Raw genomic sequence first — 16,592 nt, 5'->3', positions numbered from 1 at the left:
CCTGATAAGATTACAAATCCAACCAGAAATCCAAAACTATTAATGCAAAGTCACTTCACAAAAACAAACAAAACAACCAACCACAAAAAAAAAAAAAATGCAGCAGGGTAGCTCACACAAATTGAAAGCAACTATCTCCATTTTACATCACAGGCCTGGGATGCTCTGACCCCATGTCTGGAACAGTTCTCTGCTGTGTGCAGCTGCTGGCGTGGGCACTGCCCTGCCAGTCTCCCTCAGCTCAAGTGCACACAAAGCAGCAACACCTGATCCTGGGATCATTTCTGCCTGCTGAATGCTTGGCTACAGCTCCTTGAGGACATAAGGCAAGGTCTGTCCTGACAAGCTGCTTCAAGGTCAAAACCCATTTCTTTTCCTTTGATTCAATTAAATCAGCTCTTCTTGGCAACTAATACGTCTAAATCAGGCATCTCCCAGCTGCTCTCAGAAATCATCAATGCAAATCACTTGTGGTTTGTCTGCGTCAGAGCTCATAGTCCCTCATACACTGGAGGTAGCACAGGTGCTTTCAAATTAAGCATTCATTTATTAACCGTTTCAAATTGCCTTATAAATTTAAGTTAATGGTAACTGTCTTGCTGTAGTCCTGATCTGTAAACCAACTGAGATGGTTATAGACCTGCCACAAAGTTTGTGACCAAGCACCTCATTCCTCCGAGCACTTAGCATCAGACAACAGAGGAGCTTCTTTGGCTTAAATGAGACCTAAGAGGACATGAAGGGAGTGCTCACAAGGTTTTCCAGGAAGTAAGAAGGAACTTCACCAGGAAATGGAAAACTATAAGTTCATACAAAATGGTGTGTTAATGGCACACTGGTAGTGCTCAAGGCCAGGGAGGGTATTACACTAAGGCTTATATAAAGCTTTCATAATGGGTCACACATTTATTAAAAGCTACAGACAGATATGTCTCTATAATAATCCATAACTTTACAGCTGTTTCAGATAGTTTTCCTCACCAGCACCATGAAGCCAGAAGACTGGATATTAGCACAAGCTACAAACTCTGCATTGCCAACTGCTATGAAACAGGGAGCTGCCTCCCACACCTCTGACTTCCACTCCATGGCAGCACTCAGCTTCAACCACTTACCGCCCTGCTTTTACAGGAAAAGATCATTCCACACTAACAAAGCTCTAGTGTTTTCGACAACCTTGTTTCCACTTAAAAGAATTTTTCTTAGTACTACAGACAGCATTTGAGGGATGGGGGAAAGAGGCAAAAAGCTATTTACTCTAGCATATGCTATGGTACCAGACATTTAGAAAGAAAATGGAGTATTTAGACAAAACTTGTTAAGGTAACTGGTGTTCTGCAGAAATTGTCAGCAAGTATTAAAAAAGTCTTAAGAGGGGGTCAACAGATCAACATTTTTTCCCTGGAATGTACAGGTTTCTCCAAACAGGTACTTAAATTTTTTTCTAAGACAGTCAGCTTTTACAGTTAGTGTCAAAGAGAGAAAACTCTGTGCTGTTTAAAATTTTAATATTTTGCTACATCACGCTATCCAAACTGTTAATTTTATGTTTTAAGGGATTTCACCACTGAATCTGAAGAAAGGCTAAGGCAAGAAAGCAAAGAAGGCTCTTTCAACTTTTAAAAAGTTTTTTTTAATAAAATACTGTCAGGACTGGGTTTTTATGCAGGTTTTTTGTTACTGTTTTTGTTTTTTTATTTTTTTAAGAAACATGACAGCATGACCTTAAGATCCTCCCAGGAAAGTTTGTTTTCTCCCTGATTTCAACTATAGACTTTGACTGCCCATGCCTTATCACTTGACTTTTGTTTACACAGAAATACAGAACTCTGTCATCAAATGAAGTGCAACTGTAATGCAGCCCTTACGTAAGCTCTATCACATGAATAATTAGCAAGGCATAGAAAACTACAAATAGCTTATTTCCCAACTCTACTTACCATTAACCATTTCTAGACCACTGAACCAAGGATCAGTGGCTGAACAATGGGAACAAGATAAATTGAAACTGTGTGAAAGATTCAGGACAGGAAGCAGGATTACCTAGCACAAAGGAAAGGAGAGGATTTCTTTGACTCAGCATTTGAGGTCAGGACTGGTTTTATTTCAAATACAATCATGGTTTTAGCAGAACACAATATTAGATTCTCAATCAAATCCAGTTGACCAGGGTTACAGAATATGTCAGTAAGTGTCAGAATGGACAAAAAATTTACACAATCTTTTCTGTCTTTCCTATACGGCCATCATAATCTCAAGGTATTTTTTTCAGTTTTCAGTTCAGAGAAACAAGACTTCAGCCCTCTGTTCCCTGGCAGCCATTGCAATGCATTAGATGTTTATCTCTGATCTGCAGCAGGAGTGCTGGCAGAGGAGTGTTGGCAGAGGGGTCTTGCAACAGCAGCAAAAATGGAGCAACACAAAGACTCAGCAGCTGAAAAATAGTCCAACAGTGACACTCCACCTAAAACTTGCTGACAAAGCAGAAACTACTTCAGTACCTCTAGCAATTCTTGCTGGGGCTTTAAAAACAAAACAAAAAAAAAAGCCAAAACAAAACCCCACACCACAATGAAATCTGGTATGTGTGGTCCTTTGTTACCTACCTTAGCTAACAATTTAACTAGACCAAGACTCAAGTGCAAAAAAAATAGGCCAAAAAATTGCTTTTTATTTTTAAAAGAAAAAGCCCTACACCTCACAAGAGAGGTCCTTGTGTAATCTGTAGTTCTCTAATTTTTGCATCAGTCACAAGCACATTGAACTGAGCAAGTCAAGTATCCAATGGCACATTACAAGGATATCCAGAAAGACTCATGCATTAGATGAAACAATTTCTGGCTGTCTTTGAACCTTTCGGACTTCGCAATGAAACTGCAAAGTCCATGGCTCTACACTATCTTGGCATCCCTATCCAGCTGTGGAGGACTAAAGTGAGAGCTTTGAATGTCCATTTCTTTTGGAAACAAAACTTCTCAGCTATTTCCAAAGTAACTGAAGATATACCATACCCTTGTGCTCCAACTGTACCTAGATCAGTAAGTGATAGGAGTCTCCTGAATGAATACTCAGAAGACAGGCTCACTGATACTCCAACACCACAGCTGGCCCTATAAACAGCAGTGGACCTCCAACTCTGTGTATTTTAACCCTGTTCTGAAGAAAAATACCTAAAAAAAATCACACAGATTATTTAATTATTTCCAATCGTGGAAGTGAAGTGGCCAGTGTCCCCTAACCATGCATTAGCTCAGCCTGCCACACAGAAGCAAGGACCCATAAAAGGTCTATGGCAGTACCCACCCTGACACACAGGAATACACCCAGAGGATTCCCAGTACTGGTAACAGCTGCAGCAGATAGAGACCTCTTGAACACAAAAGCATCTGCTACATTTTATTTTTTTATTATCGGAATGGAAAAATAACATGATGCCAATTCAAGTTACTTGTGAGCAAAGGAGAGGACCTCATACACATTTGCTGTGCTGGAGTGACCATCCCCCTGCACACCAAAGAGGTGGCAAAACAGGAGAGCAACTATCATCAGTGCAGTACATGACAAGCATTCTGTCCCGCTGGATGTTCCCTGGACAGACATATAGCCTTGAACAAAGGAAGTCTTCTTAAGGTGAAAACTACATGTATAAATTAAAGAATACACATATAAAAGGAACAGTTAGTTGCCCAGCTAGACTACAATTAGTTGTATTTCCTTGACATATCTGAAAATTTTGCAGTCAGTAGCATTTCCTAGCTATAATTTGAGAAATCAAAAGCATATTCATTCAAGAGACAGATGTGAGCTTTGAAGCATTTTATTCAGTCTACCAATATATTCCTCTGTTTTAAACAGATTGAACTTCAACCAGACAGCTCTTACACATACTAGGCAGATATCCAGCAATACAAACCAAACTGAATGTGAACTTTGCCCAGCACTCCACATGCATTTTATGAATACACAAATCAAAACAAATAAATCAAGTTAAAAAATTTGTTCTTCATATACAAGACCAAAACTGATAATGCACAAATTATAATTAATTTCCAAAGAGTCATAAGAAACTACTCCAAGGTAGTCAATGCTTTGGGTTGTATTCACAAGAAAATCACATGCTTCACTGGATAAATCACTGACTATTGTACACATTTCTTTCTGCCATACAGAAGATATTGTTTCAAAAAGCCAGAAGAACCGAAAGAATGAAATATAAACTGTCACAGTACAGGACAGGGAAAGAGATTATTCTGTAAGATGGACTGAGAAGAGCACATCTGAAAAGCCAAGAAACATTAAACAATGATGGAGGGTAATTATTCCCACTAATCAGCTCAGTCAAAATAATGAGTAAGTTTAAACTGTGGCAGAGAAAATGCAGACAGGTGAACACCACATATTCCTGCTGGGAAAAAAAGACTGTTAGCCCAACCTGAATCACACTCCAAATGCTTTCACAGCTTCAATATCACATTTACCATGAGACAGTCTACAAAACAGGTAGGGGTGGGTCATATGAGGAGAATGAATAGACTTTACACAGAAAGAGTACAGCAAGCATCCAAACAAACAACAAAAGCCTCCAGTACTTCACCCTGTGTATGCTTAAAACACATTATGTCTTAATAGCAGCCCTATCACCAGCACCACTGGATGACTGTCAGTCCCCCAAGAATCTGATCTACCATATTCAGAACTCAACTGGACAAGAGGCTGCACCCCCTTTGCAGAAGGTGTCCCCCACATCTCCCCTTTCCAACAGATCATAGGCACAGAGCTCTTCAGTATCTTCTTGGCTTCCAGGCCTTGTCTCCTCTCTGTCAGTGCAGAAGAGAGGATTACAGAGACAAAAGGCCTAAGGTCCTTTCTGAGATTCACACTGGGAAGACAAAAGGCACTGGTCATGAAACAAAGCAAGACATTTCCCAGCTTGGCATAAGGAAGAAATCTGACCATTAAAAACTGGAACAGTCAAGTACTGGCTGCCCAGAGACACTGATGAATCTCTATCTCAGAGGTTTTTCCTAGACCCAACTTTAGACAGAGCCTTGCAAAACCCCACCTGAACTTAGTTTTGACACTGCTTTGAGGGGGAGGCTGGATAAAATGACCTCCTGAGGTCCCTTCAAACTTGGATTAATCTAAGCTTACCCTTCCAAATCAGTAAGGCTTTACTGTTCATGTGGACATTGTCACACCTCTACGAACACATTCTGACATTTGAATGGGATCATTCAATTGTACTGAATTCAGGTCCTGGAACCCCACATGTAGCTTCACAGAATTACAGACAACTGAGGTGGAAAAAGACCTGTGAATGTCAGAGTTTATTCACCCACTCCACCTTTCTGGACCAAAGTACTATCAATTAATCCAAAAATCTTCCTGGCAGCTACCAGTCTGAACTGTTTTGAAGAGTTTCCTGTATGGACAATTTCACATCTCCACAGACAAAGCACGGGCTTATTTCCCTCCCTAGTCTGTTCATTCCACAATATCCATCCTTACAATGCATGAATATTTTCTCTTCTCCTACTTTTCTTACTGAAATTTAAATCTACTGTTTTATCAACTTCACCTTGAACATGAAGAACATTTCATTTCCTTCTACTCTCTACTTGACTCTAGGTATTTTAGGATGCATCTCTTGTAAATCTTCACTCTTCATATCTCACATGGAACCAGACATGTTTTCTAGACAAAGAGCCCTTTCCTGCCTCTTTTCAATTCTTCTTAGTCCACAATTTTTGTGAGCAGCAGGACCCAAAACCTACCACTAGACATAAGCAGTACTGAACCAAAAACTGATTTCTTTGCACCTTCGGAAAGACTCCATTTTCCATATACACTGAGTTTCTTTTGCTACAACACTGCTGTTCCATGCTTATGAATAATGTGTACATTCCTCAAACATTTGCCTACAGCAGCAGCAGAGAGTGCATCAGCCCTTGGTTTTGAATCGAGTATCTTCCGAGATGTAGGTCAACACCATGCTATGCAAGCTCCCTCTTCCCAAAGAGGCATTTCCACACTCAGCATCGTGAGAGCTGAAAATCAACAGAAGCATGGACCAGGCCTGTTCTTGTTATGCAAGTACAGAACAAAGCACTTTCACCTGAAACTCTCAGCTGTACAATGTTTCTTGGAGGTCCTTTCCAACCTTGACAAGCCTATGATTCTTCTTCAGGGCTTACCAGGGTTACACTTGTTGACATTTAGAGAACAATGAAAAGTCCATCTGTTCCTACAAGCTTTGCAAACAACAACAACAATGAAATAGATCTACAGTGACATTTTAAAATGCAGAGACAGTGGGTTGACCAGCCAATGTAGATCACTTTGAAGACTGTGTGAGGAAGACAAAGAAAGAGAGAGAGCAAACAAACAAACAAAAAAAATATATGCACAGAACAAAAAAAACTGAAACAATCAAACAAACAAATATTAAAAAAAACCCCACAGACACACCCCCAACAGCAAATTCTATTCAACCTCAATTCAAACAAAACCCTTTTGGGAGTACAAAAAAGAAAAAAGAACATTTAATTATACTAATGTTTAACTGTCAAATAGTTTACTTGCAAATACCAATTCAGTCCTATCTGTCATCTCATTTTTAGAGCTTACTAAACACCAATCCACTTCTGCTGAACTCAGAGTTCTGCTTGTAAAGATCAGAATGGCAATTGTTCAATGGCAATTTTGTTTTGGCAGTTGTTCCTGAGTGATGGGCTGACTGATCAGATTAGACAGAAGCATAAGCTGCACTCTAAGTAATATAGATTGAACAGGTGGCCTTCCCTCTGATCTACAGCCTCTTCAAACACTTACAAGTAGAATCCTTCTCATTTCGATCACCTCTAGAAAATACGCACTCAGATACTTAGTCATTCTTAACCTAACAAAAAAATATTTTTCTGGTCTTTAATGCATTTCAAATAGCTTGCTCATAAACACACTAGCCTTTCCCAAATACACCAGTAATTCACATGCATGATAGAATTTTAACTAAAAACAGAAATACACACATTTAGATGGTATCAATATCTATAGTCTGCAAAGTAATATGTATGGATAATAATTTTAAGGAAAAATTCAAAGGCTTCACATTACAGAGACAGAGTCTAAAAATTATTTCACATGTAGTTAAAATTAAATATTAGACTTCAAAAAGAATGCATTTGAGACTAGGGAGTGAAATAAACCTCACCTGAGCAACTTATGCAGAGTGACAACTAAAGCAATGTATTGTTTGCTTAGCAGGTAAAAAAAAAAGTAGTCAGCTACTTCCTCCAGATCAAAGTGTCTGGTACAGGCATATTTTTTTTTACTCTTCACAGAAATGAGCAAAGAGGAAAGGGAGAAACAAAGCCATATATAGAATTTTTAACTCTAAGACTTTTCATAGAAGGTAATGACTAACTCAGGTGTTTTAGCAGAGTTGGTTTTCTCATGATATTACATCATGTATTATTTATATCATGTTTACTTTGAAGCTATGTCTTTGGCCTGAGGATCTTATGACATAATTCTAAGATGACAATAAACAAAGTGCATGGGGAGCATGAGGAAGGAAAAGCAGGAAAAGAATATTAAAAAAAAAGACAGACGTTACTACCTACACTCATACCCCTCTTATATTCTCATACAGGAGGAGATGGGCACACAGGGATGGTGTCCTATGACAGAATCAAGCACAAAATAAGACAGAGGCACTGCTGCATTTGGTAAATCAATACTACTGAGAGAGTGATTAGCAACTGTAGGACCTTGGGATAATGAGCTACTCAGAATGACACAAAAGGTCTCTGGACTCATCTCCCAGTTAGTCCCATGCTTAAGAAAAAAATGTCCAACAAAATTAATGCTAAGGATTACTGACTTTGAAAAACAAAGCTAATTAGGGAAGTATTTTGAATAAAATATATACACATACATCTTAAGTCAAGTCTACCTTTCTTTCACTTTATTCCAAGAAATCTCACACACAACATGGTACCAAATACTTAAAGGAACCCAGATACGCCACTTTCTACATTTTATGCAATATTAGATGTCTTACTCTACATGAGAAATTTCCTAGCAAACCTGCTGGTAACCCCAAAATTATACAAAGCTGTATGTCATCATTTGCAATGTACTTCTAGAGGATAAACTCTTCTTTTGTACTTTAGCCTATTATCGAAGATTTGCATAACTTCTTAAACAACATTGCTAACAAGTGCTGTATTTAATATAGATTCTTGACTGACATTAGTACTTCACAGCTATGCAGCTTTCCAGCTTAATATATCACCTTAAATTTGTTTTAGCAGTATTAAGCAAAGGATAATTAACATAATTAGCAATGGAAGGAAAAAACAGCTCATTGAAAAATTACACAGCTTAAAGATAATAACCAAGAGGTTGGAGAATTGACTCAAGATGTGGAATGCCTTTTTTCAAGGCCCCAGATGAGATTAGACCCAATAAACAGAGAAACCTGTTTGATCAAACTCTTCCATTATCAAAAGAGAACCCGGCAGAAAAGATAAAATGTCAGACTTTGAGATGTCTCACAAAAGGGAAACATTTTCTGTCTACTCCTCTTATCACTAACATTCCATGTGTTCAGCTCTGGTAGTTGAACTGGTAATGCTACAGCATGCTACAGTCACCTTGAAAATACTGCTTTACTCATGCTTTTACTGGATCAGTTATGCTGAACATAAAGGGAAAGGGAAAATAAGTATCCTTCAAAGCTACAATATACAAGAGGAAGCATTTCAAGGAACCTGGAGTATTTGAGAGCTAGTATGGAAAGATTGCATTAAATCTAAGTGTCCTGCAAAGAGACAGTTATTTGCCAACCAACTGAACTGTGCCGAGCTCCTACAGCAGCATAAATGCAAGAGCCAACAGTGAGACACTAAATTACCTAGACAATAAATCCTTTAGTCCATTTTTAAATTCAACAATGGAAGTGCACTGTTCAATTTGAATGCATAGAAATTGCTGTGTATAGTAGAACAATCATAACCTTTTACTAAGGTCTTGTTGCTCTCAGCTTTCTGTGTTGAAGCTCCAGAGCAAACAGGCTCTAGAGGTAAGTCATGCATTTTTGCTAGGTAACTTAAGTATGTAAAGATGCTTAAAGGGTGCACTGTCCCAACCAGCATTTGACAGCTGATTTAAAGAAAAAAAAAGTTTATTTACACAGAAAAATAATTATTCCAGCAGTGGCCAACTCTACCAAATCTGCTGAGGATACTACTAGAATAAAGGAACAGATGGTACTCACTTCTCACTCTTTATTTCCATTCAGATTCTATTCAGAAAATATTTTATGCTTATCAATCATAAGCTCTGAATCAGCAGGTTTTCACATTTTAGAATACATTTTGAATGTTTTGTTTCTCTATGCATCAAATTCACTGTGATGCTAACCCTATATTTTCAATATTCTCCATTTGTATCTTGTTGCTATATTAAACATATCAAACAAGACCATTTTTGAAAAATAAGGCAGCATTTCTCCCCTTACACTGGAGCAGATATATTTCACTAGGGAAAAGTGGAAATTAACACAGAACTTTAAAAAAAAAAAAAAAAACACCAAGGAAGAATAGGAAGAAATGAACGAAGATTTACAACTATTAGAGAGAAGAGAAAGAGAGCACAATAAAATAGCACAGCTCATGCAGTTACACTTGCTAGACTTGTTCAGATCTGGTTTGATTTCTAATTAAACTTTCTTCTTCATCATTTCAAATGACACTTCTTGAAAGTGTTTTACATGGAAATAATATTAGGATAACAAAAAATTCTCTAGTCACCACAGATATTTAGTATTCTGCTATATTTTCCTTAAAATAAAAAAAGCAACTAAAAGTTGCTTGATTTCACCAGCAGTAGTCAGGCAAACAGAATTCCAACAGCCATCTCTGAGTGGGCAATCTATAAAAGGCTTAAAGCAAATCAAGGGAAAGCAAGGAAAGCAGAGGGAGGGAACAGGACTCTCTTGATCCTATGCACAAGGGTCATTCAACTACTACAGAAGAATTTACAGATGTCACACAGTAAACCTGAAAATGTGAAGCCTGTGTTCAGTATTAAAGGAATGTCGAGGCCAACAAATCATAAGTAGTAAATAAAACACCATTAAATGGAAATTAGTGACTAACTTGATGGTTTTTCAAAGCAAAGTAAACTCCCAAGTCTTCTACAAACTTTGGAAAGTGACAAGTTAAAAATACAATTCATCCAAAAGCATGAGCAGACTGCTGAAGTACACCAACCACTGCTTTTTCTTCTTAAATTCAAGATACCCATATTCTGGCAAGGAATATATGGCATTAAGGGAAAGGTCCAAGTAGGATTTCTTTCCCCTCCATCCAAGAATGAGTTTGTGCTTACAACGCAAGTGGTGAAAAGGGAAGTTTATTTCCTAGAAAGCAAGATCACAGATTTCAGCCTGCCCCAAGCAATATCAGTAACGGATGATCGAGCCAGATATTATGAAACCAGAATGAATTCAGCAGCAGATGGTTCCGTGTCTTTTCTTCAGCTAAAATGCAAAACATGCCAATGGGGTAAAGTTTCAGAGGAGGACAAGGGGATGTTTGTCTAAGTCAGAGAGCAAAGAATAGCATCAAAACTAACAAAAAGATATGCAACAAGAGCTTTCCAAAACAAGATATCTTTTGTAGCTTTCCATTAGCAGACTCCATGCAGAAGAGTTATTTCCCAACAGCTTTATTTAATGCTGCTGATAACTTCTCTTTTATTACATGGGGCATTATTGTGTACTTACAGACTGCTGAACTTCATTCACACAGTCACATATTTTCCAAAAAAAAAAAAAAACTTTTACAGCTGATTACAGATGGGAAATAATTACTGTCTATTAAAATAAAAAGTTAGAATGGACCCTGTGGTCCATTCTAAGGAACCAATGGATAGTACTGTAGTCTATTGCTGTTGCTTATCTAGTTACAGAATGATTTATGAGAATGCTTAGCACTGTACAGGAAGTATGAAATTAGTATCTCCAGAGCATATAATAGATACCATAGCATACATGTCCATGCATCTAGCATCTGAGGATCTGTTCATGGTGGGAAGCTTAAACACATCTGTAACTGTTTGCACAACAGCCCAAGAAAGAAAATCAATCTCAGCTGCCATCAAAGTGCTTCAAAACACACTTGTCTAAAAAGGACAGGTTCCTTTCACTCAGTTCCTTCTTTCCTAGAGTATCTAACAGTAGCTGGATCTAGCATAAAGGAAAACAGCCTCACTATTAAAGCTTAAAAAGAAAATGCTTAAAAAGAAGAATGGCAAAAATGTGAAAAGAAAATTTAAAAAGGTAGAGGGAGGCATGACAACAAAGAGCAGATTCCATATGGGAGGGAAAAAAACCCACACAGAAACTAGTGAAGTAGAAAAAAGCTCTACACAACTGATCACACAGTTCAAGAACTGGGGGGGGTATGAAAAGAATTCCATATCAAAGCTCTGCAATGGGAAGCTAAAGCTGCAATGGATGAACATATTCCACTTGCATGATCAAAAGTCAACACTGTATCCTAACACCATGCCACACTAAGAGTGAGTTGCAAAAATCTCTAATCTCCACTAAACTGAATTAGTAACCAATGTGTTTTTCCAGCATACTTCATCTCCCTTTTGGAAAACCTTTTGGAACAGAAGCTGTGTGGTTTTAATTCATCAGCTGCACTTATAACTTTGACTGTTACTAAAAACATTTACCTGTAGATCCATTGCATTTTGCACAGTTTCCATACTTGGCAAACACAAACATTTCACTTTTGTGAAGCAGTGTCACAAAATATTGCAGACACCCAGGGTGGGTATGAAAAGGAAATCTTTTAGATATCTCAAGGCAGAACTGGGTGCCCAGATCCCAGACCCTCCCTACACACGTGAGGAGGAACGTAGCAACACTCCTGTTCTTCACTTGAGGGATGAAACAATGCAGATGTCAATCACAGCAGATGAAGCAGGACCAGTGAGGCACTTTTACCAAAGCAGGGAAGAAGGCAGATACACAAAGGCATACCTAGAATGATGAGATGTGGAAACTTTAACTACTCTGTTCTTTACAGATATTAAACATGCCTGATTATAAAACACCATCCTCTGAAGCTTCTTTGTGCTCTGCCCATTAACAGTTTCAACTGGGCTCCATCTTTCATGAGAATATGCCCAATGCCAAAGCTCTTCAGCTTCACCAACTGGTAGTGCATGTTTTCTTATTGTCCGCTCCACCTGAGGTGTCACCCAAGCATGTCGGAGTGACCATCCTCTCTTGACTACTGGTCAGCTTGTGCAGCAATTCATCTTTTCACACTGTACTTACTCCTTCTTCTGTTTTAATACAGAATCCCTAACAAATCAACACTGAAGCTTATCATCTATACATCCAGGTCCTCCACTGACTCCCAGTGGATCAAGGCCATCTTTCACCTTTCAAGGACTAGAAGACAGACATTTCCTACAATGCTCTGCATTGTTATTTGGATTCTGTTATGGAGAAGACATAACAGATACCCTTTCATGCTTTATCAGGTACCGTCCTCCCTACAAGACTTCAGGTTAGACCTATCTAAACGTTATTGTTCTCCAGAAGTTCTTTTGTTTAACATGTATCCAAAAATGCAAAGACTGAAATGCAACTTTGATTTCTTAGATCACCACTGCTAGAACATCCTAACAGGGCCCCAAGCCACATGGAGCAAGGACAGGCACTAATTGTTGGAGCCATTTCAATTCCTGCAACCCAGCTCAAGTCTGGTTGGTAAAAGTAACTGCACACTTCTTGAGTGACCCTATCCAGCCCCTTCCATGGATCATACAACAGCTCTGAAGTGCAGTAACAGACCTAGACCACTGGCTGTTGAGGATCTAAATCTTAGGTGAGAACTTAATATACCCAACACACCAGAAGCTACACACTGTATTTTACTGGTGGACACCACTAAAGTGGCAAGAAACAAGAGTTAGAAACTATAATCTACATCCTTTTGTGAACTTGAAACAGTTGCCTATGATGTTGATAACATCTCATAGCCTTGTCAAAAGTTAGTCTTCATATGCTGAAAAGACATTTTAAAAAGCAAGACAAATTTTAGTCTTACAAAAATGATAGTTTTTCACATTTAAAAGAAAATTCTCTAATCAGATGACAGTTTTCTATTATGGGGGCTCTCTGATTTTATCTGAAAACAGACACTACACACAGTCACACAGAGAGTAAAGCTCTTTGCCAAAGTTGCACATCATCATCCACAAAGTCCACAAGTCTTTCAGTGGTGGGTGACTAGGGAAAAATGTTTTCTTAATTAGGGAATTTAACATTATTTACTGGATTATCTGCCAAACCATTTTCAGCTTTCATGCTTCACTAAACTGGAGCTCATCAGTCACAAACCCATGATTACACTGAAGAAAATGGGGAGCAATTAGCATACAAGATGATAGCTTAAAGCTGGTGCTAATTGGAAGAATAAAGTATTTTTCATTCCTGTTGGATACAATTAGGTGAGACAAACAGGTTCTGGAAAAATAATTTGCTAAACAATTTCAGTGATGTCTATTCTGTAACCTGTGTTTAAAGTCTAAGCAAATTCATGCCTTTGCAGTATATCGTGCAACCACAGGGGCTGCAAACTAAAAGCTGGTCCAGCTGTAGAGAGAGCTGTTTTCAGAAACATACAAAACACAACAACCAATTCATCACAACTGTGGAGATCATTACTGGACTAAGGTCAAGTTGCCAAAAAGAGTTGAAGAGCAAAACCAACAAGGAAACAGAACATAATACTCATAATGCACGGTACAGCATGGCACCAATGTACACTGAGATGCAAAATCAGTTGAATTATAGGACTGCACAAAATACACAATCAGAAATAAAAGAAAACCATCTACAAAGAGCTACTGGTGCAAAAACAATTATTGTGCATGCTTTTATTCATGAATGCTAAACAGAGAGGGGGAAATCTTGTACATGAATAGTTAATTTGCCAAAAGGAAGAAAGCAGACAGGAGGAAAAATGTAATCCTTCATTATTAGTGAACTGCACTCAGGCACAAAATGTTAGTTAGACAATTATACTGCAGAAATATACCTTATAACATTAGGGATTTGTTGTCAAAAACTACAGCTGGGTGACTTTAATTTACTTCTACAAATTCTTTACCATATATTATACCTAATCTATTTACCACACCTACATTTATAATTGTATCTCCACCAGTAGGTTTTTTCTTTAATTCCAAGTTGCAACAAACCTCTGCATTTGTAAATTAACTTCTACATCACTATTTCTTTTGGCTCAGAACATACTTAATATTTTTTTTTCAAATGAGAGAGCAGTCTGTAAACCTGTAACACACCCTGTTTTTAGGATCACACCTATCTCATATTTTCCTTTTTAAAAATACAGCCTAATTATGCTTTAGAATAGTACCTCCCTAAACATTACGTGAAAAATGCTTCAACAGATAGAATGCACAGAAGCATCTCTCCCAACAAAAAATGCTGCTGCAATCAGACTTTAACGAACAACTGCAGCATACACACCACATTATCAGGCAGGGGTGGTGCTTCTCTGTTTACTGAAAATGTTATTGCACCTCCCCTACACCATGTATCAACAATAGCATGCAGTAACATCGCTTATTTCTGCATCCTTCACAGAAAACAAAACAAACCTAAGAAATCGCCCTCTTTGTCTTCCTGAACAACCCTTGAATTCTCTAATGCAAGATTGTCCAAGGACCCACTGAGATAAACAGACCTTCCCCTAAGGTCTGATTTCTTGTGTTGTAATACTCCAAGTGTGCCAGCATAAAGAAACTTCTTTAAAGTAAAGAAATAAATCGACAGGATCACAGTTAAATTCCAAATATTGACGTACCTATACACAGACATAGATATATACACACATACGTGTATTTCTCCTCATGCTTCAGTCATGTAAAGACATCTTGAAAACTGAAGCATCCACAGGCTAAATTGGAAGCTCTTCAAACCAAAATAGTATTTTCACGTAAAAAACTGAGAAGAGCCAAGAGCTCACTGATGAATAGCAGATTTTTATCACTGATTAAAGAGCATTTTGAATTAAGTGATGTTATAAAATTATTCAAGCTCCCCTCCCATCATGACTTCTACATACACCTAATTGCTATGTACTGTGAGCAGCCTTATGGGAGTCCATCCCTCTGGTATGTGAGGTTAGACACAGCCTCCGCGGGATAAAAGCCTTTATCCTTCTAAAAATATCAGCGTGCCGGGATCCACTCTCCTAAAGCTCCGTGATGCAAACGGCATCGCCACAGTCCAGGGGCTGCCCTGCTTCCATGAGTAAGCACTAGCAGCACTGGGCTATAATTAGTTGGAGTATTTTTAGGGTCACTGCTCAAAATCAGAGAGAAATGACTGAGAAAGACCTCAGAATTGTGTGGGGGGAGGGGGGTCTCCTCTCCTTTGGCTGTTTCCTACTGATGCGAGGAAAAGGAGGCTCCGCAGGGGCCGAGGCGAGGCGACCCCCTCTCTGCAGGGAAGATGTGCCTGGCTGCCGTCGCCGGCCGGGTGGGCGCTGGGAACACGCCGCGGCCCCGCCGCCCGCACCCGGCCCGCCGGAGCCGCCGCTTACCTGACCGCCACCCGCACCGAGCTCTCGTCCGGGCCGGCCGACATGGTGCCGCGGGCGAGGGGCGGCCGCAGCCTCGCCGGGAGCTCCGCCGGGCCGCGGAGGAGGTGGGGGCACTGCTGCGGCTCCCCCCTCACCTCCTCCTCCTGCTCCGCCACCTCCTCTCTCCAGCCATTTTAGGTGACTGAATGAATAGGTAGGAGCCGCGGCAGTGCAGGGCGGTTCGCACCGCTCCTCCTTCTCCTCCTCCCGCCCGCCCCGCTCCGTCCCGGCCCGGCCCTTCCAGCGCCTGGGCAGGGAGCGCTGTCAGTCAGCCACCGGCGGGCCGAGCCACGGCCCCGGTCACCGGCCCCCCGCCCCGCCGGCTCCGGCGCCTCCGCCCGCTGCAGCCGCAGTGCGTCAGCGGCCCCGCCCCGGGCAGCGGCCGGCGCGGGGACACGGCGGGTGTGCGGGCGCTGTGCTCCCGACACAGACACACAGACACACAGACACGCAGACACCGCCTCCTGTACACACACCCCCTTCCCCGCTTGCCCCCTTCACACACACCCCTACACTCACCCCCGACGCGCCGTCTCTCCACGCACACCTGTTCCATCTGTGGACACACGCTCCTCGCGTTTGCATTTCCACACGCTCGGTGCTTGCCTCCGTGCACACACGGCTCTCCTCACGCCTGCTCGCCCATGAAGGCTCAGCACACTCGCCCTGTCCGCGCACCGTGCGCTGGCAGCTGTGGGCGCACACGGCGCCTTCGAGGTGCCTGGCCACACGTGCCTTTTCCCTGGCTCGCACGGGCACACGCGTGGCGCTGACCGCCTGCACGCAGGGCTGCACACGCACAGCTCGTCCCCGCACACCTCTCCACTCGCTAGCAACACGCACGGCTCTCGCACACGCAACGCACAAGGGCTCCGCGCCAGCTTCCAA

The 16,592-nt window shown here is 40.5% G+C and overlaps 1 protein-coding gene across 9 annotated transcripts in view; it reads right to left on the bottom strand.

Annotated features, from left to right (window-relative positions):
- Positions 1–15,989, bottom strand: part of KIF21A (kinesin family member 21A) — an 87,193-nt gene extending 71,204 nt beyond the window's left edge. For 6 of the 9 annotated variants that reach the window (XM_068189721.1, XM_068189724.1, XM_068189722.1 and 3 more), the window contains exon 1: positions 15,666–15,989. In XM_068189721.1, coding sequence (XP_068045822.1) covers positions 15,666–15,709 — 44 coding nt within the window. In that variant the 5' untranslated portion in view covers positions 15,710–15,989. The remainder of the gene's footprint in view (positions 1–15,665) is intronic. The other 3 variants (XM_068189727.1, XM_068189728.1, XM_068189731.1) reach the window with 1 other exon arrangement.
- Positions 15,990–16,592: the final 603 nt, after the last annotated feature.

Source organism: Anomalospiza imberbis, chromosome 5, assembly GCF_031753505.1.
Source record: "Anomalospiza imberbis isolate Cuckoo-Finch-1a 21T00152 chromosome 5, ASM3175350v1, whole genome shotgun sequence".
In the NCBI taxonomy this organism is placed as follows: Eukaryota; Metazoa; Chordata; class Aves; order Passeriformes; family Viduidae; genus Anomalospiza; species Anomalospiza imberbis.
The sequence above is the reverse complement of the archived record's forward strand: the minus strand, read 5'-3'. Positions and strand labels throughout refer to the sequence as shown.